The sequence below is a fragment of the Aptenodytes patagonicus genome, chromosome 6 (genome assembly GCF_965638725.1).
Source record: "Aptenodytes patagonicus chromosome 6, bAptPat1.pri.cur, whole genome shotgun sequence".
Taxonomy (NCBI): Eukaryota; Metazoa; Chordata; class Aves; order Sphenisciformes; family Spheniscidae; genus Aptenodytes; species Aptenodytes patagonicus.
Window position 1 is genome coordinate 47,518,945 of NC_134954.1, and position 25,066 is coordinate 47,544,010.

The 25,066-nt window shown below is 37.6% G+C and overlaps 1 protein-coding gene across 3 annotated transcripts in view; it reads left to right on the plus strand.

Moving 5' to 3' along the window:
* RAPH1 (Ras association (RalGDS/AF-6) and pleckstrin homology domains 1) overlaps window positions 1-25,066 on the plus strand; it is a 103,639-nt gene that overhangs the window by 36,632 nt on the left and 41,941 nt on the right. For 2 of the 3 annotated variants that reach the window (XM_076342439.1, XM_076342440.1), the window contains exons 2-4: window positions 394-513; window positions 4,012-4,117; window positions 4,999-5,516. In XM_076342439.1, coding sequence (XP_076198554.1) covers window positions 394-513; window positions 4,012-4,117; window positions 4,999-5,516 — 744 coding nt within the window. Of the gene's footprint in view, window positions 1-393; window positions 514-4,011; window positions 4,118-4,998; window positions 5,517-24,018; window positions 24,094-25,066 lie in introns of all 3 variants that reach the window. The other variant, XM_076342441.1, reaches the window with a different exon arrangement.

Below are 25,066 nucleotides of genomic sequence, written 5' to 3' on the forward strand. Positions count from 1 at the left end.
TGGTCAGCTGAATTCCTTGGACAAGAGTTGAATTTTTGTAATGTAAAGTCAATAGACTTTGCCAACAATAGCTGGCAATGAACGCACATGCAAGGCTAGCATGAAATAATTTATGATGGTGTATTAAATATTGTGGACTCTGTTCTTCATCTTTTTCTGCATGGTTCTGACAAAAGTGAGCTGTAAGAATGGCTTTGTAATTATCCGTTGCAGCTTTCACGCTGACTCTTTAGTTGTGAACAGGATAATAAACTGTGAATGTGTGCAATTTTTATAAAGCTTATGGACAGACATGTGCTTTGACTTCAGAACATTTTTTCAGAAACTTAGTAGCTGACACCAGTTTTCTTAGACACAGATACAATTTGAGTGTCAAACTTTTATTTTTTTCAGATGGAGCAATTATCAGATGAAGAACTTGACCATGGTGCGGAAGAAGATAGTGATAAGGAAGATCAGGATCTGGACAAGATGTTTGGGGCCTGGCTGGGCGAACTGGACAAACTCACACAGGTTAGGGAGGTTTCAATCATCTCACAGAATAATTCTTTATAGGTATTACATGTTTCTTTTCAGTTGGATGCTAACTACTTAGAACTGCCACTTGCAGCAAGGTAGACTGTAGCATGTGACCAGCTCAGTACTCTTTAAAGGTTTCTAAATTGGCTTGTTTTCCCCATCTTAAAGTTGTTAAATTCATTTTTCACAGCCTGCTGGTTTGACCTTTCCCAAAGGGTATGATTCCTTATGACAACTATGGAATTGGTATTTTATCCTCAGGTATATAGAGAAACGCTGTCTTTAGCTGGCTAGAGGTAGGCTATATCTCCAAACATATGGTTGGACATTGTCCAGCTATGACAGCATTTATTTGTTGCACCTGAACAGCAATAAGGAACAAGAAATTGTGAATGTTGCCACTGATGACATGGTAAGGTGCCCTGATATACCCTAGAGGACTCAGATACTCTTCCTCATCAGAGAGGCAGCTGATAGGACATCTTCTTTTGGCACTTCTTTCTAGTGCTTTTCCTTTCCTTCATGAGCAGATCTTGCGTTTTGCATGGTATGCCAGACTCCTGGGATGATAGGCCATTTCTCTGTGACTGCCTGCTGTGGTTTTTTTAGCCATGTGAGCTGGCCCTCCTGAATAATGTATTTTATCTTCTCCCTCTTTGTCATGTAGACTTAAGCAAAGGTATGATACCTCGATTTTCAGTAAGCTGGAGAAGAGGCAGCTTTTCTCATCTTCATCTTACCCAAAGACTGAAGGAAAATTGAGCTAATCATATGGCAGCATTTCAAATTCAGGCTCATCTCTGTTATCTTCTGGTTAAATCCCTGCCTCCAAGATCTAAATGTAGGGGAAAACGATTTTTTTTTTTTTCTGAACTTGTGCATGCAGGGCAATAAAGAATCCTGCCTTTTGAGATGAATGGAAGACAGTGTGAAAGATATCTGTATATCGTAAATCTTGTTGTTTTTTTAACTTCCTCTGAAGGATTTTTAATGGTAAGTGGGAGTAGTTTTGAAGGCATGGGCTCTATTAAATTACCTGGAGTGCGAATCTTCACAGAAGAACACAATGGGTAATTGGTCTTAGGCCTTTTGTTCTCTGTCCCATTTTTTTTCAGGTAGGAGCAGCCTAGAAATATAAGCATACTTTACTTGGGGCTTATAGCTACACTGTTGACATACAGACTTCATGGTGATGTCTCAGTTTGTGTGCTGATCCATGCAAAATTCTTAAAACCTACTAACAGATAGTTAAGGGGAGGACCCACATTATTTGTTTCTCACTTTCATATTGCTGTACAACACAGTCTGCAACATAGCCTGACAGTTGCCCTTCCTGTCTTTTGTGACTACTGAGAAATAACATTTCCCCCAAAACTTTGAATGACCTCATATGGTTTTGTATAAAAAAGTTAAAGCAGTTAGTTGTGTCTCTGTTTGTTTGGAAAGTGATTGTGTCTTGATGCAGCTGTCCCAATGAAGTACCAATAAAGGGGGGTGATTAGAGCTAATGAGCTCCAAAGTGCATTCTCCTGTAGTCTCAGCATTTGTTGCTATTTATCAGCTGGACTTTAAGAGCAGTAGGAGGAAAGGTTTTTTGTCCCTGAGTTCCTTGAACTTTAACTTCTTTTTTAGATTTCCTAAATGTTTTATTTTGGGGGCATTGAGAGTAAGACCCAGATTCCTTTCCAGATGGAAGTGCTTTTTAAAAGATTTGTAATTGTTAAGATGCCCATGAGATCATTTGAATTCACTTTGCCCTCTTTAACTGTTGGTCTAATAAAAGTATTATAAAATGTAGTCACAAAATTTGCAGCACGTGTGAGCAGTGTTTGGCACTGATGCAGAGTGCATTAACATTTATCCTGCTCTGTGGTGCAGGTTAAATGAAGGAAATCTTACCTTGCTTCTCATGATCATTCAGAACTAAGCTGCTGGTGCTGTTGCACTTTTCAGCAGTTCTCCAAACTGCTAGTTTAGCATCATAATGTGTTATGGAGAATGTGCTCTGATAATAGTGAGAGCATATCACATGTGTTTCCAAGGATGTGAAATAACTTAATTATTATTAAATTCAGTAAAACACATTTTAGATGCTTCTAACCAGAATATATTTGCTTTACAGGTAATCTTTTGTGGCAGTCTGTGGGTTCAGTCTGAAGGAATGAACCCTAACTTGCCTCTTCTGTCTTGGGTTTCACTGCTGCCTCTAGGGTTACAGATAGATTATTATTATTATTGTTGTTGTTGTTGTTGTTTTTTTCAGCTGTTCTGTGTGAGACAATGTTAGCTCCATCAGAGGTACTAGGGGTGAGGTTTTTTCCACCTGATGGAAGACAAGGCTGCATCAGTGACTTCTCATTAAGTGATGATTGACTTCCTAATAAAATGATTTTTTTTTTCAAGTTCAAGCCAAACTGAGGAGAGAAGGGACTTCAGCAAAAATAAATATTAGGGGAAAAAAATAGTGCATTTAATTTTTAACAAAGGCTTGAGTAAAGATGTAGAAAATGGAAATAAAAAACTTTGTTCTGTTAGAGCTAGAAGCTGCTTTTCTTTCAGACAAGCATATCTCCAGGAAAGCATTATCAGTACAAGCATTGCTTAAATTCAAACCGTCTGCAGGCCTGTCGAGCCTCAGCGACAGCAAGAGCTAGGTTCCCCATGTAACACTTGTCACTCCAAGGGCAGCAACTCCGGACCCTATCATGCACCTCTTGGGTCACCAGCTGGATCATAGTGCCCTACTACTTGCTACTTACAAAAATGCTGGTATTTATTATAATATTATGCCTATATTAGCCTTCATAACATAACAATTAAATGCATTGGGTAGAAAGATGTCTTGTCTCTTTTTAACCTATATTAGTTTCTCTAAAAAAATTTATCCTACATAAACTGGCTTGGGTTTGCTTTCACAATTTAACATTTTTCACAGGAAAGGCTTATTGAGAAAAAAGTCTGAATTTAGTCAATTTAAAATCCCTTTTAATAAAATAGAATTCTTCACTGAATGCTTTTGTGTACTTATGCCATGATTATGCTCATAAGCTAATGATGCATTTCTTAGAGCTAATGATGCATTTGAATGTGTTTAGATACTTGTGCAATGCGCTGCAGAGAGGTTGTTACAGGTAAACCAGCTGTCTGTGTTTCAAAATGAGCTAGTATGAAACACCACTTAAAAATGCATTTATGGAATATGCTTCCATCCTTTTGGTTCTAAAAAAAAACCAACCAAACCCAACAGTATGCGTTTGACATCTTTTCTCCATTGAATATCTGAAGCTAAATCTCTGTGGTATGGTGACGTATGTTTTCAGTCTAAAGTCTGAAAAAGAGGTGTTGTTTGTTTTTTGGTTTTTTGTTTTTTAAATATGCCAGGAGTTTTTGGAAAAATTTGTCTTAGAGAAAATTAACTTTCATTCATCTTGAAGACTTGCTTGTCCAGTTCCTTGTCAAACTTTATTCTGCCCTTTTTCTTGTCTTTTTCAGAGTTTGGATACAGACAAGCCTGTGGCACCAGTGAAGAGATCACCTCTCCGTCAGGAAACCAATCTTGCCAACTTCTCATATCGCTTCTCCATGTACAATTTGAATGGTTTGTTAAATTATTAACCCCCTCAAATATTAGTTTAGGAAAAAAAACTGTTCTAGCTATAAATGAGAACATTGTGAAATATAAGAGCATTTAAATACACTTCTAGCTGAAGTGAGAACGTGTTTGCTGAAGGCATTGCTTTCTGATGGCACAGAATTTTGGGTATCCTAAAGCAGTATCTTTTACAGCACCTAGTATCTGAGAATTGTAGTCTAGTGTTTGTACAGAAATACACGTTCTGGGATCTGGTCTCATGAAAGAATGAATTGATGTGTATCTGTTAAATGGGAAGAAAGAGCATCTTGCTTCATGGGACAGGATGTAGGAATATAGCTACAGAATGCTTTCAAGTTAAACAAAAATCATGTTTTTCCTTGTCTTAAAATAGCTTCCCCTGGTTATAATACAGGAAGCTTTAATTTAAAGGCTTGAGTACGTATGTAGTATTTTGTGGTTTTTTTTTTAAAGCAGTGGCACATACCTTGCGTTGCTTTAGCAGAAAATGCTTAGCAAAACATCTGCACTTTTTTTGAAAAGTTGAGGCATGATATTATACAAATGTATTTTTAGATTCTGTTCACAGGACAGCAGTTTAAACTTTTCAAATGTAATCTGAACATTCATAGATTTCTTCTGTCGGCAAATGTCTTTAACCTAAAAAGGTTTGGGTTTTTTTTAACTGCTCCTAGACCAGTTAAGAGCAGTAGTGCAAATAAATTTCTGCTTAGCAGTGAGCAGAGATTTTATGATACAGATGGGAAAATAAAATAGAGCTTCCTTTGCTCCCTTACCCTAACTGTTAAATTTGATAACACAAAGTGAAGAGTTGCACGGACAAATGAAGTAACTCTGCGTGTACTGAAAACTCTTGTTTTTTGCAGAAGCCCTGAATCAGGGGGAGACTGTGGATCTAGATGCCCTCATGGCTGATCTATGTTCCATAGAGCAGGAGCTCAGCAGCATTGGGTCTCATTCAGCAAACAATGCTGCAGTGAAATGCCTTGCCACAGAATCGAAAGCTCAGAAACCACCTGCTAGCCGACCTTCTACTAAGCACAGTAGCATGAAAGGATTATCCTCCACATCTGGTAAGGTGACTAAACCATCACATGCCAACGTATCTTTGGATGACATCACTGCACAGTTAGAGAAGGCCTCTTTGAGCATGGATGAGGCAGCCCAACAGTCTGTTGCAGAAGACACCAAACCAGTAGTCACTGCTCAGCACAGGAGGACAGCATCTGCTGGCACAGTGAGTGATGCTGAGGTGCGCTCAATCAGTAACTCCTCCCGTTCCAGCATAACCTCTGCAGCTTCCAGCATGGACTCCTTGGATATCGATAAGGTGCCGAGACCTCAGGAACTGGACTTGACATCACAGGGACAACCAATCACTGAGGTAGTGTGTCATTAATTCAAGATTTTGGTTGGTTTCTTTTTTTTCTTCAAACTCCCCCCCCTCCCCCCCTGCCCCGCTGACTCTCCTAGCTAAACATCTTCAGTGCAGTGGGGTTGATTAAAGATTAAGATTGCTTTTGCATGGACTGCACATGCTGTGGTGGCTACTTTCTCTGTTTTTGTTTCTGTCTGCAAGGAATCTTTTTAAAGAATGTGTATTTTTTTTTTTTATTATTATTATTAAGGGCTTTCCCCACCTCTTCCTTCTCCTAAGCCAGTCATGGATTTTAATGTTTTATAGTTAATGTTTTTATTCTAAGTAAATCTCATATATTGTTTTTAATCTAAATCTGAGGAGCACACAGCTGTGGAACAAAGAAGGTACAACTGACAAGACTGCGTTCCTGTTACAGTACACTTAATACCTGAAACACATGGAGGAATTTATGAGTGCCTATCTGGAGCTATACTATACCAGTAATTTGCTGGTACTTAATATTCTTGTTTAATGTGTGACAGGGAGAACTCTTTGAAGCAATGCACAACACAGGAAAACAACTGGGCTGGGATACAGCAATAGCAGATGTTCATTTGGGATTTTGGTGCCTCAGTGTTGCTTAATCAGAGAGGAAACTTTTCCATAAAAACACAGCCAGTTTGGGGAACATTGAAGGTGCTGGTGACTCGTGTGAGGAAATGGGGAAAATGTTCTGGTGAATTTAGAGAACTTCAACTAGAAGCTGGCTTGTAGAAATATCCTCTGAAACAGAAATCTGGCCTGTTCAAAAGTCAGTTGTGCTAATACGCATGTTCTCTTTTACGGGAGAAAACTGGAACAAGCTTTGTTTTTTCTAATCAATAATTAACACTAATTTGAATGAGCTGTGCTGAAAGCATGCCTCTACTCATCTGCAGCAAAAGTTCATCTGATGTAAAGAGTGAATGATACAGGCTTGTCAGTCTAATGATCAACTCATCAAGGTCACACTTAGATTTAAATCTTTATTTGAAATGGTGAGAAATGAATGAGTGACAGTTTAGGTAAACTTTCTTTTTTGTATAAAAAGTTGGTGTTCAGTATATTTTTATTAGAGATTCGTATTGAGTGAAGCAAAACAGAGGTAGAAAGAAATGTGTCCTTTTCTCTTTGGAAAGTTAAAATGCAAACCTTTACATTATTGCTGTAGGCCTAAGTGTTGGAGGCAGCCTGTGACAATAATTGATTATATTGTTGTTTGTTTGTCAATCATTTCTTTCTGTATAACAAGGCTTATTTTGGGGTTTTTTGGATCCCTGACTGTTATTCATGCTCTTTTTTTTTTATGTAGAAAGTTAGGCTATATTGCATTTTTGTCTCTCCTCAGGCTAAAAAGATGGTTTACTTGAATTAATTGCTTCTGTAACTTGCATAGCACAAGAAAAACTTGAATTTTGCATATTTTTAATTTTTAAAAATGCAGGATGTTTTCTGCAGTTGATTTCTCAGGTCTCCCTCTAGATCTCAGCCTCTCTTACTTCAGGAGTGATACACTTGAGGCGTTGGTAAGATTGCCCTTCTTGTCTCCCAGATTTTTCAATTCTTTGCATAGCATGAGTAATCAACAAACCACATGCTGCACTTAAGTAACTTGATGTTGGTGAATCAAGAGACAGAGGTCAAGAAGTAGCTTTGTCTTCACAGGAAGCTAATCTGTATTGCTGCAAGTGTTGCAGTTGCTTTCTCAGTTGCTTTCTGAGCTCTTAGCCACTGACTGCAAGGCTCAAAATCACCCCCAAAAGCTTTTCTCACAAAGACATGCGAGAGCTGCCTTTGTAAACCCAGTGATTGCTTCTCATAAGAATGTGGCTATTGTTTCTCTGCCCGGATAAGTTGATAAGAATGATTCCTTTGAAGGAGGTAACCAGAAAGTGTTGGTAACTTGAGAGCCAAATTCTGCTTGCCTCTTGAGAGCAGAAACCTCTACATTCATTAACAGTGCTGCTTTGCTTTTACTCTGTTCTTTTTAATTTCAGTAGCCTGAGGAAGGTGTTCTACTCTGAGAAATTTTCCCCAAGTTTGCAGAATTGGTATTCAACTATTCAGTATTAAAACCGTTATGTGATGGGATGGGACTTTTTACTGTGAAGCAACTTTTTTTTCTCATCACTGGTGAATGGAAAAGGAGAAAGTTACATTTGTTTGGAGTTTGTGACAGATTCGGTGGTGGTGGTTTTTAAATGAAATTCACCTTACAAATGGGCAGAAACCCAAGGATTCTTTGGTAGAATCATTGGGTACCAATAGAGGAATTTATTTCCTTTTTCATTCATTTAGTGCCTGAAAACTACTGTTTAGGGGCTTATTAATCTTCATGGCTAGGTTGTGAACCAAAACACCTTTTCCTAGTAGGGCTGAATTCTACCCTCCCACCCACGCAGTTGACTCAGTGGTGCTGTTTCTAATGGAGGACATCTCTCTGAGGAAGTAGCCTTTGAAGAAGACCTAGTGTCCATGTAGGGAAAAAAACACGGTTTTTATGCAGAAAGTGGGAGAGGATATTACTTTGTGGCCATAGCAGATCTGTTTTGAGATTTGTTATTCTCACATAGTGCTTTAAGTTAACTCTTTTCTTTTTTTTTGCCTGTCTTCCTTGAGACTGTGTGTAGTTGAGCTGACCTTTAAAATTTTTCTTTGCTGCTATGGCTCTTACAAAAGAGGTCAGTGACTTGGCAGCTCTGCCCTTTTGACTGATCCTTTCTGTCCTCTCCAGGCAGTATAGGGACTTTAAAAAGTCATCCTTTCTTCTGCAACTTAATATTATGCTCTTCCTCTTGTGATTCTAATAAAACTAAGTAAAACGGAAGACTGTTTTGATAGGAGGAAATGCTTGTCTGAAAAAGGAAATTAAGCTTTGCAGTTATTAAGTTCTATTCTATCTTAAAAAATAATTCTGCTGTGTATTTAAGAGCGCTCTGATCTGGAAATGTAGGGAAATCCTGTAAAAGAACAGCCATGCACTGGCCCACTGAAGGTATGTATAGTTTAGTATACTTTCTGACTGATAGTAGTGACAAATGTTACGGAAAGAGGCTGCGATTCCACAGCCACCAAAAATGGGAGGATATGACTTCCCTTTCCTCTCTTCCTTCCTTCCAACCAAAGCTCTTATTTACACTGTCTCATCTCCCTTGTCCCAGCTTTGGCACTTGCTGGTACTTAACACACCAGAACTTACCACTTTTATTCTGGGGCTCATTCTGTGTGATTTGGGTGAATTGTATAGGCTCAGAGGGGTCTGATGTGTCCTGATGCGCAGTAGGGGGATAGTAGCCAAGAACTGGAGGCTGGAAGGGAGAGCAGGAACACACCCATTGGTGGTAATGGATTATTCAAATCTTTTTGCCTGAGCAATTGGACAGGCACCTTAGATACATCAGCATCATGACAGATGATAACTCTCAGTGGTCCTATTGGCCAGGACCATCCTTGTTGTTCTCATTCTGAATTTCTCTCTATGCCACTTTCAGGAGAGTTGACTGGAATTCCCTGGGTTGTCTAAAATCATGGTTTTATTAGTTGTCATCATGATTTGTTTAATTTTCTCCCTTTCATAACAATTCTTAACACTATCTCTTTGGATGCTGTGAACATTAATGTCTTCAAAGACTATTGCTTTGTAGTCTGGAGATCTTGTCTTGGTGATATTAAGTGTCTGTCTGCACTTATGTTCTTGTCTTCTGTTTCCTCTAAGCATTGCTGAGTACAAAAAGTTGTTTTCACCCCAACCCCCTGTGATTTTTGCTAAATTAAAATGTCTTTCACAAAATGATTTCCCAAACCTTGCTTGAACAGTATTCTTCCTTAAATTGGTAGGTTACATTTTGTCTTCTGTGCTTTTAGTTGTGTAATGAGTGGCATACACTTTAAATCTTGGTTTCTGTGTGTGAGATACTTCACTTGAATGTAGACTGAATGAGTGATGTAATAGCATGAGTTAAAGTTAGGAGAAGCGAGGACTATATGACTAACTTGTCCCTTCCACCCACCCATATTATCTTTTTCCTTCTTCCTTTGGTCTCTCTGTCACCAAGAAATTGTCTCTATTTTCAGTGAGCTGTGCTAGAGCAATAGGAGAAGAAAGTAGCGGGGAGAGAATAGAGAACTGTGTTGATCATGCTCGTGTAGCTAGTTGTGTGTGATCAGTGAAAGGGTCCATTCACGGACAGTCTTTGTTACTGCCCTGCATATACTCAGTGAAGAGGTTGCAGATAAGGTTGAAGTCTGCCATCTGGTCTGGCACAGTACAGCATCACCCCCCTCCCTCCTAACACGATGGAGTTCTTTATGTCTGTAACCCAGTTTGCACAGCTGAGAGATTCTGACTTACATACAAAGATAATGCATAATTTAGCAGTTGGTAATGCTACGTGGTGGTTTTTTGGTTGGTTGTTTTTTTTGGGTTGGTTTTTTTTTGGTTTTTTTTTTTTTAGCTTTTACTTAAATTCATTGTCATTTTAGACTTGATGTATAAGAGGTGAAAATCATGACAGGGGACTGCCAGTGCATTAAAACTACAGGTTCTTTGCTTCACAGGACAGAGAAGGTGGCAGTATAGAGTAAACGCTAACGTTTCTTTCAGGGAAAACAAGGGAGCTTTGGGGGCATGACAGTTAGTAATAGTTGTAATGTAAGCTCAGCACACATAGACAAATCTGTATAGGCTAATAACTCCTGTGGGATAAAGTGGAAAACTTGAAATGGGCATAAGGAAAGACAAAGTTTGTGTTCCATAGCAATTTTGCCTTGGTTCTTGTATGGACATGTTGTCACTACAATAATACTTGCTACACCATGGTATAACACAAAAGCTTTTCTACCCATTGAAGATTATTGTAGGTCATGTTTTATGTGTGATTACTAAATGTTACATTGTATGAAAATGCAGTTAACTGTTTCTGTATGCAGAGATATCAACCCATAATATATATGGTCTTTGGTAGGCAACAGTGTCTTAAAATAGAGTTGGATTGCTGAACCTCACATATTATTTGTAGGTGATTTAAAGAACAGTTGTGGTCTATTTTAGCTCTTGGAGGAATAGAGCATTATTGGCGCTTGTATTTTGGGAGTTTAAGGTTTGAGTAGTTTTCCTTATGTTCCATGTTTTTTGTGGTTAGCAGATGTGAAGGATTTGTGAGAGTGGTCACAGATACGCAACAAACAAGGCATGACACTTTTTTTTGTGTTTCTTCTAAAGACTCTTAAAAATTAATTTCATTTTCTGCCACTTCTATTATGTCCTTAGTTTTGTACACAAAGTGTATTCTCGAGTGTTTCCAGTTATCCTTTTCCTAAGCTGAAAATAGTCAATGGAAAGACTTAATTTGAAACACAATTAGACCATCTCTTCCTCTTTCTTTTTTCTCCAATTATTAGTCACAAACTGTTTTTTTAATAAGTCAACAGTAAAGGAAAATTGTGCATGTCTGTCATCTTGAAGCATTACTTCGACTTCCAATTTTGTTGGCATAAGAAGTGTGAGCTGTCCAGTTTTCAAATGTTCTTGAAATACATGTAAAATGACTCTTCACTTGCCAGATTTTTGGAGGCTTTCAAAACATCCTGAGATAAACATATCAGTTTATGAAAAATAAACAATACTTATGTATTTTGGTAATCAAACATGCTTGGCTATTTGTCATGAAGTTTATGCATGACAGTAAAACAGTTTTCATCATATGATGCACTAGAACCCAAAGATTACTAATACACTCTTCCCAGTGCCTGCAAAACTAGCACCTCAACATTTTTTCACATTATACTTACGGAATCTGCAAAGCAAATGATGGGAAGGGATTTTTTTTGGTAAGAACTTTGAATTTGAATCCAAGGGAGACATTCTAAAAGTTTAAATTAGTGCACATGCATGGAATGGTAGGTTTTAAAAATTGGGGTATATAGATATAAAATAAGTGAAAGGGAAATGAGAACCTAAATGTTATCTTTGTAATAAGTCTTGATTTGTGGTACACTGATCGGAGAATCAAGATTTATCTGACTGACTTCATAGCCATGAATTTAAAATTTACCCTGTAACTTTTTCTACATAGGAGGTCACTAATTAAAGTGTAGCAGGAACCATAAAACACGTAAGAACATATTTATCTTCTGAGATTGCCTGTCAGCTTTGCCTCACACTGATGAATAAGCTTAAAAGTTCCCTCCCTGGAAGGAAAAGGAAAATGGACAGTATGATACATGTCTTGTTTGACAAAGCTGGCTGGCAAAGCTGGTATCAACTAAAAAATTATAGTTATGGTATATTTTGTTACCTTAAGTATGAACACTAAAGGCATTGTCTATGCCTAAATGCTGTTCTTTCTGGTTGTTCCGTGATGTTGGAGTCTTTTGTGGACGAGCAACTGAATGACTCACTCTGCTGTCCCAAATGCATTTATCTGCAGTTAAAACTGCTTCTTCAGAAACTTTCCTGGTAGCCCCTTGCGTGTGGCAGTAATGAGATGACTGTCTCCAGCCAAGTCATACTATATCAGTTAGAATTTGCCTGCGGCGTGCTTGGCCTTTCTTCCATTGTGTTCTTCTGGAGATACCAAACACTTGATGGTTTCTATTCTCCAGCTGTGCTGACTTTTTAAGATGAAGGCACACAGTTAAAGGTTGATCAGCCTTCACTTTCCAGTTACAGTAGACTCTTGCCTATTACAAGAAAAGAACGTGAGCTGGTGGCAGTGGTAGTCAGCTGAGCTGGTACCCTCTTAAAATGGTTAGACTTCTGTGTGTGTATATACATGTGCTGTTATGATTAGTAATGCTAACAGTAGAACAGCTTCTGTTGCTGATGGAAGCTGCCTGCAGTCCAGTGACCTTTTTTATCCTTTTAGCTTCCCCTCCTGCCTCTTTACATGCATTGATTAGAGAAGTCACTATCACAGACTTCATCAGTTGTAGAAGACAGTTTGAATTGGGTGCTGTGTAAATAACCACATTTTAAAATAAATCTCACTGCTTTCATGCCGGTTCCACAGCACTTTAGGAAAATACTTGTGTTTATGATAGGATTTATTGAGAAAAAATTATATCATTGATACAGACAAGCTAAGAAAATGGTTGCTCAGAGATTGGAACTCTTACTAGATTCATCTGCAAGAGACAAAATACCATAGATCAATAACCAAGTAAATCTAGGCAACATACCTCTCAGAAGAAGCAGTATTGGACCAAGCCGCTAGACCTGAGTTGAGAAATGAGAATTCTTGCCTTACAATGTTACCAAATTTTGTCAAAAGCACTGGAGGGAGTTGTATGCTTTGGTTGCAGTTTCCAGTGAAGATATCACTCTACAAGTTGTGATTAATTAATGGAGCTTTTAAAACAGCCAATTTCTTTGTAGATACACCAGTCCACTTAAAACCAAGACAAATTCCTTTACTTTTTCTGCAACATCTAATTAGATTAGGGAAGAGAAATACTACATCTGTAGGAAATTAGCAACAGATTACTTGTTTGTCCTTACTTCAGGTTGCCAAAAATCAAATTTGGAACAGATGACAAAAATTAAGAACACAGCAGCTGATTGTGGAACATTAAACTCTTAAGAGGAGAAAAGAATTTATGCAGTTTTCTTCAGTTGCATATACTTCTAACTTATAGGATGAAAACTAGGGTTTGTCAGGTTTGTAAAGGAGTTTGAACCCAAAAAATGAGACTTCATGTTCTGAAGAAACAACTGAGAACTGGCTTTTTAGCTGTGTCAGTTTTGCACATGCTGGTTAGTATTTAGTCTGTTATAGTATAATAAAAGTTGTCTGCAAATACAAAGAAAAGTCTTAATTTTTAGTTAACCAAATTTACAGCCTTGGTTACAGTTTCCTGTGTTGGACATTTATTTGTCTCCTGTTTGTAAAAGTTATTCAAGGTTTTTTAGACCAGCCACATCAGTGCTTTGCTTTATGAACACAGGTTTAATTTTTTTCATATGGCTTATCTGCTTTTAACCAAAAGGGTAGATTTATGACTTTTAACTCCCCGGCTGTGTATACTCGTTCTCTTCTGGTGATTGATCTTTGGATGATTTGACGTCTACAGTCATTTTTTTAGGATTGATTCACAGTTTAGAAGTCAACAGACATATAAGTAAATGTTACTTAATATAGTTACTACTTAGCATAAAAGGCAGCAGATTCAAAGAAAACCAATTAAAGCTACATGTACTCTTATTCCCGAGGTTTCTTAGCTACTTTGATGTCTTGTTTTCTGTGCTGCAGGTAGAGCTCTTCACAGGATGAAGTATTTGATACTCTTTCTCTAATGCAATTACACATTAATTAGTCTTACTAAAGTTTAGGGTGTGTTTTTTTCCTTCCTTCTTTCAGTCTTCCACTTAACGTATCTCTTTTTGGACAGATCAGACAACCATTTTCCATGAAATTATACTCCATCTTATTTATTTTTTCCTGTTGTGGTTTTTTTCTTTTGGGAAAATTCCACTGCTTGCAACCTCCTCCCTGCAGACAAACTTCATTTGGGATTTCATGTTTGGTTTATACTAATTTAAGTCCATGCTACTGCTGAATTGCGCAGTCTTGCCCCATCTTGTATTGGCACTAGTGCTTGTGCAGCTGCCTAGTGATTTGGATCAGCTTGTGGTCTCCCTGAAAAACAATCCTTCTGAATTAGTTGTTCATTGATCCACTGGCCGCATGGTCAAAATCACTGCTGTCCACATAAAAGAGAGGTGAGAGCACATGGTTGGGGGAAGGTCAGGACTGCCTCTTTCTTGTGGCAGTTTAGTCTTAAATTTCTTAAAACCAGTAGTGAAACTAAGCTTGAACTGAAAAGTTTGCTAGCTTTTGCAATCCTTTCTGTCCTGCTGTGTCCCAAGGAACTTGTGTTCAACAGGGAAGCATCACAACCTGGCCTGGGAGGTGCATGGACTGGCAAATACTGCACCTCATGCACATGCTGCAGCAGTTTCTTAATTTGAAATGCCCACAGACATGTTTCTTAAATTGCAGCAAACTTCAATAGGTTTAGACTGTAACTGCCAGAAGTGGCATGAAGTTATAAGCATTCCTAGTAGTTAAGAAATACCTGCTGTAAATTAATATTTTTTTTTCTTTCTAGTCCTGATTGGTTTTGGTTTTGTTTTTTAAAAAAAAAAGTTACAAAGTTGAACACTTGGAATTAGGAAATCCCAGTTGCCTGCAGTGCAATGGAGTTGCACGAGTTCCAGGAGGAGGGTTGGCCACTTGGGAGCACAGAGTAATAACTCCAGATTCTCACTTCCTGTGTCTGGCTCCAATATGCTCTGCAGCAGCCAGGCATTGCAATTTCAAGAAGGCTGCTGTACTCTCCCACCGTGGACCCAAGCATTCTCAAACTTGGCCAATCTTTTGTTCAAGGTTAGTAGTGTGCAGTCCAGTTGAAGGGCTGCATCCAGTGAGAGGATGCAGCCTTGAGTTTTTTTAATAGTGATGCTCCAGACTTCACTGAGACTTTATGGACTACAATTTTAATTCTAAAAGCTTATGCTCAGGCAAATTTGGGTAACTTCCCATGGGACAGCACAAAGCAAGTCTTTGAGGATGCCCCTGCCAATAATCTATTTCATGGTCAGACGTGCAGAGGTCTTTTAAAAACATCTGTATTTTAAATGAGATGCACCTTCCTTTCCTCTCTTGGAAATACTTCGTCTAATGTAAATGACTAGTAATCATCCTGTAACAGTAACCCATCATGGGAAATTTCTGTCTTAGTGGTTGTAGCTTGGCAAAATTTTTATAAGCAACTGAAAACACATCTTGTATGTGGAAGCATCAGGCAGCCCCATTATCTTAATGCTGCTGCTTCAGTTTGTAAGTGTCTGTTTTCCTTTTCTGAGATTTTGATAAGAATAAGCCTGTGACCCCTTTTGCGTCTGTCAAACCTTAACTGTGTGACTCAGTTACCAAAATGAACATGCCTGAAACAAATACTTCTGTACCTTTGAAGGAAAAGGAGCAAGGTTGGATGACACACTGGAAGTATTAGGCACTCCGCTTTTTAGTAGCATAATATTCACTTTCTAATCCCTTAACAACTTTGCACTAAGAAGCTTGTCACTACCATGAACACTTTGTCCTGAGATACAAATGTCTACGCCCCCCCCCCCCCCCCCCCCCCCCGCCCTGTGTCCCTTACTGAAGATTATGGAAATACAGAAATACTTCCTCCTCATTCTTTTTTAAATGGATTACAGTATGAGGGCACTCAGAGATCTAAACTAGTGTGACCAATTGGAAATAAGATAAATCTCTACTAAATGGACATTCTTCTTATATGTACTTAGTAATTGTCACCAGAGTGTATTATGTTATTTACCAGTATGGAGGAACTGACATGGGAAGCAGATAAGCTTGTGTAAAGTGACAGTATGGTTTTTCTGTCTGTAGTGTTTAGAGAATTTAACTCTCAGTGGTTGGCTTAGTGAGCAAGTGGTTGTGCAAAGAGAATGTTACCTGGGTTTATTTTTCTGATTTGTTTCAACAAAGGTAGAAAAAGTGTGTTGTGTGTGCCTGCAGATGTTTTACTGTGGTGCTTTTATCTGAGACTGACTGTTTCCCCTCTTACTGTGGTCAAAAACATATTTGTATCCTATCTCCTTCTCCCTTCCCATAGGAGAGAGCCTGAATCTCCACCTGTCTTCAAGTCACTGATCTTTGTCCATAAGAAATTTGGATGAGGGACACTACAACTTCTGAATCTAGTTTTGTTTCCTTTGCTTAAGTTAATTGTCATCACTTCTTTCTTCCCTCTTCTGAGCGATAATAAAGTCTGTCTTTCTCTTTCCATTCCTTTCTCCTCTTCCCCTTTTGCATCCTTCCCTCCCCATTTTTCCTACATTTTTACTGTTTCTATGGGACATTCCATACATCAGTCCAAGCATCCCATTAACTTTCCAGGAGAGGAAGCTGAATTGACTTCTGTAAGTTGTTATGACATGTTTATATGGCTTCTGTTTATGTCAATAGTGTCAATTTGCCTGCAACAGAAAACCACATTAGTGACTTGAGGTTTAATTCATTAGTATCCCAACAGTGTCGTAAGGTAACCATGTATATCATTACAGTCAAGCTTTTTTGTCATCTTTAAGTTGATCATTGCCTATTTTCTAGTTATTAATTGGGCAAGGCTACTTAAAATACACTTAGCTTTTTTCTGGAAGCGTGATTGCTCTTGGCGGTCATAGAGTCGTAGAATCATAGAGTCGTAGAATCATTTAGGTTGGAAAAGATTTTTAAGATCGAGTCCGACCATAACCTAACGCTGCCAAATCCACCCACTAAACCATGTCCCTAAGCACCACATCTACATGTCTTTTAAATACCTCCAGGGATGGTGACTCCACCACTTCCCTGGGCAGCCTGTTCCAATGCTTGACAAACCTTTTGGTGAAGAAATTTTTCCTAATATCCAATCTAAACCTCCCCTGGTGCAACTTGAGGCTGTTTCCTCTTGTCCTATTGCCTGGGAGAAGACTGACACCCACCTCGCTACAACCTCCTTTCAGGTAGTTGTAGAGAGCGATAAGGTCTCCCCTGAGCCTCCTTTTCTCCAGGCTAAACAACCCCCATTGCAAAGGACAGCAGAAAATGGATTTTTTTTAATTAGATGTTCATAATTTTATATTGTGTGTTCTTACATATTCCATATGAATACATAATCTCAAAGTTTGTAAAGAAAAATTTCAGTTCTCCTTTCCCATCTTTGTCCCCCTTTGGGACAAAATTAACAATTATGTTTAAACTGTTTTTAATTCTTGAGTTCTCTTGAAAATAGTGGATTCTAATTCTTTAAGCTGGAGTCTAAAGAATTCAGCGTACTGATGTAGTTGAAATGCAAGCTATAGTAGTTACCTTTTCAACAAAGTTTTGCAAGCATATAGCTCTCTATTGGACACTGCTTACTCGGTTTCCCTCATTTTAGTTTGTTTCTTAGGGACAGAAGGAGGCTTTTAAAGATTTTTGTGGTGTTTCTCAACTGTCATATTAAATCCAAACTAGTGGCACAAGAGTGCCACCAGCTGGTTTAATTAGATGTGTGTGTTAATGTGAAATTGTTAGAGTTTTGCAAGAAATGTGGCAAGATATTTATGTACACAAGTTCTCAGTGTCTTGTCATTGTCGTCTTTTTTTTTTTTCTGATGTGCTGAGGTAAGTTATTCTGTTGTACGTACCTTGAGTGAATGATGTCTTTGAACCTGCAGATAATAATTAACCAGAAAGGAGTTCTTCTATTTAACATATTTAAGGCATTAGAACAATAAGATAAAATACCTTAGAAGATTGCCAGGTCATCTTTTTCTTACACTTCCCACCCAGTTTTTGTTCATTATTTATAAATTGACAGTGTAAAGAACATATTTGGCACCTTTCATATTGTATTGTACTGTTTTTAAACCCTGCACGTATGTATTCTGAGCCCTTACCTTAAAATTAGAGGAATTAGCTACAACTCTGTCTCATAGCAATGAGATTGAATCTTTCTGAACTTGTCCTACTTCTGTACTAAGTGATAATCAGGTGTGTAACAAGAAAATGGATCAGTGTTTGATATGAATGTTATTGTCCAGGTTTTGCAAAAACGTGCAAGCAGAATTGAAGAAATAAGGCAATGTGTATAGCATGTTACCTGTGAACTGATGGCCTGCTACAGTTGCAAGATGGGCTAACACAGCCTGCATCCTTCAGAACCTAGCTATAGGCAGCTCAGTATATCACCTCTTCTGAAAGGATCTTTACTTCTTAAAATCCACCCATCAGTTACTATCTGCAAAAAATAATTCTAATATGCTCAGTAATTCAGTGTTGGTTTAGAAATCATTTCAGGTTTTTTGTTGGGGTTTTTTTTTCCAAACTGGCTTTCATCCTAAGAGCTCAGAACCTCAAGAATTAAAACAACCCACTGAACTTTTCCTAAAGGAACTGACAAGGATAATAGGGGAGAAAATCTTGAGCTTTTGGCCATGTAGAGGTTTACTTGTTGTTTAGTATAAATAATCTGAAAATCTGAAAGGTATTTTCATTTTCCTGGTCGTCCATCTGTTCTATGATATTTAGCAAACATGTTTTGTAGATGTAGGGTTCGTGATGGGTATAAAAATGTTTCAGCATTGAAAAAACTTTCTGGCATAGGCAGCCAGTTTGTATTTAAGAGGAGTACCATGTTGAGTTCTCTGAAAACACTGTGAAATGCAATATTCAACAGCTGGTCCATGAAATTCTGGTATTTAGGCCTGAAGATAATGGACGTTACATTCCTGTCTTCCAAGAAAGGATGTAGGAAATCTTTGAAGTCCAAAATGTAACTTGGAACAAGACTATATTCCATGTTTTTATAAACATCAAGGCTAGCTGTCTTTGCTGAATGAACTACACATGAAAGCTATTTAAAAATTTTTTTTGTCCTAACAGCATCTAGAACTTTTTAAATGTTAATTTTACTCAAATCTAGTTTTCTATGTTGTGATTATCCATACCAGCTAAAGTTCATTATGGAGACATTAGTAGGCTTATTTATATGCTTTTTTTTTTAGTTCTGATACTTTGATCATCATACTCCATTTTCTTAATGTAAAAATGTTTCAGTACTTTATACTTTTTTGCACAGCTGTTTTGTTATTCCTTGAGAAAGGTGTAAATTTTATAGATTGTTAATGATCTGATCAGCATATCTTTTTCTAGTATTTTGAGGATTTTTAAAAAAATATTATTTTTTTTTAACATCCATAGTTTTCAGTGTGACTTGTAATAATTGCTGCTGGGAGTTAGGGTAGAAAACAGTCCAAAACAGTCGTGATTGCAATGTCTGCTTATACTTCTTGTATAAAATGAGTTAAAACCATAATTTTCCTATTTTTTGATAGTTTTCTTTTCACTATTGTTTTCTCTATCCAGGTCTTTTGAAGTAAATTGAGTTTCTGAAACTTAGTTGAAAGTCTGTTCCATATTATGTGGAAGCACTAAAACATAATTGAATAGCTTTCTATGTATTATGTACAAAAAATTGTCCCCAAAAGAAGCGATTTTGGCACGAAAAGAAGTTGCAAGCGTATTCGATACCTGATGGTAGGCTTCATATTTACTTATTTTTAGGGAAGGAAGAGTATCTTCTGAAGATTATAAAAAAACCAAACTTAGCGAGGTTCAGTCTCCAGCACTGCTAGTGTTATGGCCTGTCCAGTGTTACTGTTGTAAAGTCTTGTAGCACAGTTTATATCGACAGATTCTTCACTTAAACAGTTTCTTATTTCTTAGTTCTGAAGTGCGAATTACATGATTTGATGACGTGACAAGGAGAAAAATTTCTTATTGTCTCTTAAGAATCCTCTTAAAGCCCTATTACATTTCCTTTCCTGGATGCTCACCAGGCTATGGTATTTTGAGTTCTGCCTGAGCAGTAGTGTTCCTAGATTAACTGGGAATCCTAAATGGAGTCTTCCTCTGTATTCATCATTTAAAATATCAACGTATAAGTGTTGGTTTTAAAATTCTTTTATGAACAGAGTGGTTTTATAGAACACCTTTTAGTAGAAAATTTTAGTATCTGCTAATGCCTATTAAGTGAATTTTTTCTACGTATGGTGGAAATAACTTTGGGAAGCTTTTTCATTTGCACTGCATTTGCATTAGTCATCTTATACAAAAACTTATGAAAAGGTATGGCTGGATTTTATTGAGACAGCTATCCTATACATTAAAAATACAGCTTTAAAAAACCTTCTAGTAGAAGTAAAGAATTATAGCTAGCTTTGGACTGTGCACACGTTATATAAGTCTTTGACTCAGTGTTATTCATGTTGAATAAGCTTCACTGAGTATTTTAGTGAATGCAGCAATTAAATAGTCTTCCAACACTGTTACAACCTAGCTCTTGTGTAACTTCATGCTTAGTAAAAAGAACTGCATGTTTTTGCCTTCCCTGAAGCTTTTGTCAAATTTTGATACTTTCATGATGTTTCAAACTACTTTTACCTTCCAGGGATATTTTAATGTTCTGGTTGTGTGACAATTTTAAAAAAATTTAAAATTAAAATACCCATTATGAGAAATGATGTCCTTGTACTGTGGAAGCAGTCAGCTTACTGCAACAGGATAGAAAAATGCATGGCACTGTGGGAGGGTGGGGGCGACGGGGCATACTACTTTGTGTAATTGTAATCGGTTTTATATCCTAAATGAACCTAAGACAATGCACTGGGGGAGAGACTTCTTTGTTGCCAGGGCATGAGTTCTCATTGTTGTGATGGGAGCACGTGGAAGGAGAACAGGTGCTTTTCATGGTGGAAAAGTAGAAATGTCTACTTAGGAGAAATTAATGTTTTGGTTTTGTTTTCCTAGATTTCATTGGTGTTATTTTTAGTCTGGGAAAGTACTTGGGGCAGAAAAGTAGGTTAACTTATTTGGAGAGGTCAGGCATTTGTATTGTCAGAGCTTTGATACATATTTGAATTCCAGAAGTAGAGAGCTACTTGGGAGTGGGCTATTTAGATCCTCTGTGTGGTCCAATGTGAATGTAGTATCTTAAGAAAAAATAACAAAATATTTATCTTCCCCTGAACAATGGAATATTCCTAGGAGCCTGTATTAAAGGGCAACATCTATTCACCTCAAAGCTTGATGTTTGAGCTGAAGTCTTTCCTTTGAAATAGATTAAATGCTTTAAAACTGTGGATTGTGAAAGAGCAATGTGTTGTTCTAAAATGGAACTTAATTTTTTTCTTTCTCTAATGGTTTGTGCAGGTCAAATATTTAAAAAATGTTATGTGCACATCGTTGTTGTTTAGCCAAGCTATAATTCTTAGAACTTGGGCTTTCCTGTTGCTTTATGACTTCCAGTCATTCTAACTTTTGCGTATCTGCAGTACTGCAGAAGGTGTTATGAAGTAGGAAGGAGCCATGCACAAAAGGTGTCTGGCAAAGAACTGTTGCCTTCCTGTTCCTAGACATGTCTCTCCAGCTCAAATTCACACAGGTAGTTGTGATCACACTGTTACTTCTCGTTTTACTGGCCAGCACCTGTTTCCATGAAATACCATCATTCTTCATTTCCAGAATAACTTTCCTGTGGTTATCTGTTTTCATATTTTGCTGCCGGTCTGGAAAGCAGTATTAGCAAAGTCCCCAGTGGTAATTATTTTGTAAGAAATATGTAGCATTCCCATTTCTGGATAGAAGAAAAGTTCCTTAGTGGGGAAAAGTTCCGCTGTACTTAAATGCAAGATGGCAACAGCCAAAATGACCAATGATAGGAAGAAGGTTAAACAATCTGCCTTGAGTGTCTCTGCAGGAGAAATATTCTCCAGCAAATAGTATTTCCTTTAAGGAGAGATTCAGTATCCTCTCTTTGTCCTGACACTATTGTTGACTGATAGGCTAAGGAGAGAAGGTGGCTAAATCCTAAGGAACACGCTACAAATGTACATTGTAATGTTCTTTCTACTGCAGTGCTCCATTCACCATGAAGTGATCCATATTAATTGGAGTCCATGATGTCTGACAAGAACTCTATCAAGAAACTCTTTAAAAGAATTTTCTTGAACTTGTCTTTGGATTTTTATGTATATTTTTGAGCTTTGGATTGAGCCAACCAATTTATTCCAGAAGTTCTGTAGTAATATGTTGTAATGAGACCATTCTAAACTGACTTTGTGTGAAGTTAGAGCTTCTGTGTAGGAAAGGATACAATTCAGAGTAAAAATGCACCTAGCAGAAATCATAAAAAGAGGATCAGTCTGCCTTCAAGTTAAGCAAAGCTGTATTATTCACCAGCAATGTTAGCATTGCCTCAGGCTTGCTCAGGCTGTGTAAATGAACTGTTCTTTAAATGATAGCCTTTCTTAAGTATCATTGAAGTTGCTGGAAATCCCATGTGTCTAGAAAAACCAGAATGTATTAGTTCATCAGTCCCAAATGGTATGATTATGTATGTCAGGAAGTCTAATCTGAGAATTCTGTATGAGTGTAAACAATGCACGAGACCTTTTAATTATACCAGGTCCTGCATCACAAAGCTCTCATCAGTGTGTGCTTGAGGTGTGAAAAATTTGTCAGTAGGCAGCACTGCTGTGCTTCTAAAACATATGATGTAGACGCAGACAGTAATTAATCTGCAGGCGGAAAAATCTTCATTCAGTCTGTAGCATAACCTGTGTCTATATTAGTGGTTAAGTACCAGGTGGAGCTTGGACTGGAGCCTAGGTTTTACTTCAGATGCTGTGTAGAGTCTCTTCTGAGCTGCAACTTTTAAAGCCTGCTAGAGTTCCTTAATTACTCATCCCAGCATGTGGCAGTCGCATCAAGTAAAATCCCCTGCAGGAACTGTATTCACCAAACTGTTTGATATTGCATTGCATGAAGTTGTAGACATGGTCTCTTCATTTTTTTTTTAGGAGACTATACCTTATTGTGGCTCTGAAGAAGAGACGGGGATTCTGTGCTGCTAATTATTAAATGAGTATAGTAGGCTGCTCAGTTGTCATGCCTTGTTCTATATAGCATTGGACCAATCTACACAAGTAAGGCTGAGACAGCTGCAGCCACATGGGACAAAATTTGCAATACAGTGGTGGTACACAGGAGATACACTTAATGCTCTTGTTACGTGCCACAGCATTAGCCTAATTTCCTTAGCAGACTTGTGACTATGTGGTTCTACAAACTCCTGTGGGCTGATGGTTTTGTTGTTCCTCTGTAGCAGATGCTGGAGAAGATAATCACTCTGTTAACTGTCATTAACTGATTTTTGCCTTTTGAGAAGTCCTCTACTGGTTGCTACTGATTTTGCTTCCCCTTTTTAAACAGATTAAAATATTTTTTCTGCTAATTTCTCTTCCAAGAGAAATATGGGGATTTGTTTTTAACTTCTTGGATTATATAATTTGGACTGCACAAGAGAAGAGAGACTTAAGTCCTTTAAAAAAAAAAAATTAATTGTAAGTCAAGTTTGGATTATTATTATGGTAACATCTTTTTTCTTTGGCTATGGAAGCAGCAGCCAGTGTAGAAAGCATGAAACCTGTTCCTTGTCTCCAGGCTGACCAGTTTTTTAGTGGCTTTATGTTTGCCTAACAGAAGTAGAATGTTCAGTTTTAGAAGACTGGTTTTTGAAAAGCGTTGTAAGTGCATGTTTTCTTACTTTTGTAGTTCTAAATGTCTTTAAAAATAAGTTGTCTCTTGCAGAAAAGAAACCAGTAGAAGGTAAGCAAAACTTTTCTTAATTCTATTGTGTGACACTTTGTACAGGGGAAGATTAAAATAGTGTCCTCTATTAGCACAACTGCTTTTATACTGGTGTATTAGGCTTGTAGTATTTGGGAATGTTCATGTTTTTACGGGAGGGAAATAAAGTGATGACGTAGGATTTTTTTCCTTAAACTCTACTTTATCTTCTGTAATCAAGACACTATAAAATTACTATACGCACTTCTTTTGACTTATGTTCTTTCTCTTTCTTTCTGCACAAGCACTCCTATTTGGACAGGGAAACCTCCCTCCTTCTGAGAAACATTGCAGGAAAGCCTTCTCACTTGCTGACCAAGGTGATGCTTCTTCTTTCCACCTGTATGTGACTATTTCTATGTAGAAAGAATGCTTTTGGTGTGTGCTATGCTCCTCCCACCCCTGCCCTTTCCGGGAACTTGTGCATTTACTTACATGATTTTCCTGATTGTCCAAGTTGCTTTTAAAGGCTGAATTTTATTGGTTGTTTCTGCAGATGTATCAAAGTGTTCAAGTTCTTGGCAAATACTTAATAGCCATGTCAGCAGGTAAAATGCCTTAGCTGAAAAGGAAATGTACTAAGCTAGAGTTCTTTTGTTCCTGTTCCCATTCACTAGTTTAAAAAAATAAAAGATCACAACTGTGGAAAATATGTGGGAATATTCAGTACTGTTAAAAGGCAGTAGTATCCTTAAAATAAGTTCACTTGCTGTATTGAAGATAAACTGTAGTAAGTAACAGGATATTTTTTTTTTAATATTTTGAATGCTGTCTTGATATAAAGTGGGGAGAATATCCTAGTAAGACAGTGGTCTAATGAGCCACGTATGTACAAATCCTGATTATAAATTAATTTTCTTTACAGGAAAGAGGTCAGTAATGTACTAAGAGAGCACAAATTGCTGTTCACTTTTTCTGGTTCGGTTTGTTAAGAATTACATTTTCTATACATATTTCCTTTTGAAACTAGAGTAGGAGGGATGGAGCAAGCTATAAATCTTGATGAAAAAACAAGCTAGGATGAAGAACATACAGCTTCACGTTGCTGAGAACTTTGAATGTTCAGTAGCTGAGGTGTCAGATATCTGATGCTACTATCTACTGCAAACCACTCCTTGGGTTATTTTTCTAAAACAGACACTCTAGAAGAGAAACCTCAGGCAAGCCTGAAGTGACAAAAAGTACCTTGGTGACTTCAAAACAATAAGGATAATGTTTGCTGGGCATAAGTAGTCTGTATTTTCCAATAAAAGTTTAGAAGTAGTTTACTGCTTTTTCTTAATTACCTTAACA